A 2,618-nucleotide genomic window follows, 5' to 3' on the forward strand; every position below is an offset into this window, starting at 1 on the left:
CCATTCTCATGATGATCCTGTTGTTCCTAGTTGCAATGCTCATTAGGTGTTGAAATCGTAGATCTCGAGCTTGAAGACCCAACTCCTGGTACAATTCTGTTTTCTTCTTTTCTATCATAAAAATATTTTAGATTAAGACATTTAGGGAACAAGCATATATGTTCTGAAATTACATTTCAGTGTATTACTAAGTCCTGCAAAAGAAAAAGAAGCTGTGTGACCTTTAGAACTGTCTTCCTCCCATTGATTCCTCAATGTAATTTATTTTTTAAGAAGTTTAGAAGATTGTCTCTTGGGTGGAAAGAGAAAAATTCTAGATATAAGTGAAAAAGTTGGCCATGACAATTAATTTCATGTTAGAAACCAAGTGACTTGTTTAAGAAAGCACATATAATCCTAAAGGAAGGGAAACACAAGGCAGGGAAAGTAACATACTCGTCAAAAAGGGAAAAGACAAAATAAAAATGACTTCCTGTGAGAGATGGTATATATTATTTTCAAAATATTACTTAAAAATATACAAAACTTGTAACAATAAAGATGGTATGAAGACCAAAAGAAGGCAGCAAAACAGAGGAAACATTGCAACATCCCAAATAGGCACAGTGAAGTATTAATTTTCTACCCCATGCAGATTCCCAATTGGGCTTTTCTGTATTGGACAAAGAAAAAAGGCAAACAAAACCCAAACAAAACTACAATGAAAACTCACCAAAATAAGTTGTATTTCCCTCTTTGTCAAACTTCATCTAAAGGAGTAGGGAAAAAATATTTGTTTTTCACGGAACTACTACAGAACAAGAAATCAATTTCTAAAATTGTTTGCACTTTCCCAGAAGTAAAATGGAAAACACGTTATGAAGAAAAAGCAACTTTTTAATGCCTTCTCTTCACAGTTCATCCCAATTAAGAAAAATATTGCACCAAATTGACATATATTTCACTGTGTGTGTACACACCAAACAAAACCAGTGTCATCTGCATGACCATGTTTCTACGTAAACCTTGGGAAGGAGGTGACTTACAGAGAATCAGAATTAGGATAGAAAATACAATATAGAATAGAATAGTTCATCTGGAAGGGACCTACAATGATCATCTAGTCCAACTGACCACTTCAGGGCTGACCAAAAGTTAAAGCATGGTATTAAGGGCATTGTCCAAATAAATGCCTCTTAAACACTGACAGGCATGGGGCATCAACCACTTCTCCAAGAAGCCTGCTCCAGGGTTTGACCATCCTCCTCTCAGTAAAAAAATGCTTCCTAATGTCCAATCTAAACCTCGCCTGGTGGAGCTTTGAACCATTCCCATGCATCCCGTCACTGGATACCAGGGAGAAGAGATCAGCAGAGCATCTTATATTTTGGACTACAAACTTTGCTATTTCCTCTGGAGAAATCTGAAAAATTTACAAATAAAATTTAAAAAGAGAACCACAAATTGGGTAGTTAGGCCTTGTGCCCATGTCAAGTATTAACATGCTATTCAGCTAGGAATCTGCATCTAAATCCTTCTTAGCACTTGCCATTCAGATTATTAATTTAACACTTGTATCTCCTAGTAAAATTATTTTATTGGAAAAACTGCAATGTCTGGTTTAATCAGAAAGTTTGCTCTTTTGCTCATAAGCCATGTAGCTTAATTCCATATTACTGGCTTTAAGAATAACTTTCTGTGAATTAAACATACCTAAGCATATACTCCAGAAGAGCTGCAACAGAGGTTCATGGCCACAAGGACCTTGCCGCATGCACCTTGTTGCAGAATGCCTACTTCTTGCTCTCAACAGGGAGGCCTTACCTTCCCTGACATGCACCAGTACCAATCAAGCAGTTTGTAAGTGGCTTTTGGACTCATTTTTTTTAAAAAAAGAATATATAGAGAACTTGTTTTTCCTCAAATCCCGTGTTTTCTTAGAATTGCAGCTACCAAGACACAGGAAGAATATGAAAAACAAGCAAGCTTTGATGAGCTTAACAAGAAACCTTCTGACTGCAGCACTTCTAAGAGTTGACCGGCCTTCACAATTAAAGCAAGAGAACTTCCAGCAGATGCTGGATCTTAGAAATAACATCTTAATGAATGCTGTATACCATAAATGGTCCTCAAGTCAGAATACCTTAACCCAACAACTCAGAAGTAGGGATGTTCTCTGAAAGACAAATCCACCTGCTCGTATGAGGCTTTAAGAAAAAAAACACAAAAGAGCGAGCACCATCACTGAGCACAAGTGCCCTCGCTGGTGGAAACGCCTGCACGTACTTACCACTGCAAAAACAGGAGAGACGCTAGCTAAGGTGGCTTGGGAGGCCTCTGTTGTGGTATGTTGGTAGAATTCACCTGAAGGCAGACAAGACATTTCTACTCCCAGCACACCGCGCTTGGCCTGTAGTGACGCGGTGCCCTGCTGTAAGCCATCCACATAACGCGCCGGCACAGAAACTAAGTAGCACCGGTGACCTGAAGGACCCCACGAACTCGACATGCGCCCAGCAGAGCCCGGGCAGCAGGCCGGTGCCGCACCCGGTGCGGCTACTGCTGCTTTCGCTTCCTCGTCCCCGGCCGGCGCGTCCCCCTTCCTCCCCTCCCCGCACTGCGAGGCCTGCCAGGGCGCA

The 2,618-nt window shown here is 40.6% G+C and overlaps 1 protein-coding gene across 1 annotated transcript in view; it reads right to left on the reverse strand.

Annotated features, from left to right (window-relative positions):
* Nucleotides 1–2,488, reverse strand: part of MRS2 (MRS2 magnesium transporter) — a 10,476-nt gene extending 7,988 nt beyond the window's left edge. The window contains exons 1-3 of the mRNA XM_010283567.1: nucleotides 2,270–2,488; nucleotides 713–749; nucleotides 1–111 (exon numbers count right to left, since the gene is read on the reverse strand). Coding sequence (XP_010281869.1) covers nucleotides 1–111; nucleotides 713–749; nucleotides 2,270–2,488 — 367 coding nt within the window. The remainder of the gene's footprint in view (nucleotides 112–712; nucleotides 750–2,269) is intronic.
* Between the last annotated feature and the right edge of the window lie 130 nt (nucleotides 2,489–2,618).

Source organism: Phaethon lepturus, unplaced genomic scaffold (assembly GCF_000687285.1).
Source record: "Phaethon lepturus isolate BGI_N335 unplaced genomic scaffold, ASM68728v1 scaffold1123, whole genome shotgun sequence".
NCBI classification, from domain to species: Eukaryota; Metazoa; Chordata; class Aves; order Phaethontiformes; family Phaethontidae; genus Phaethon; species Phaethon lepturus.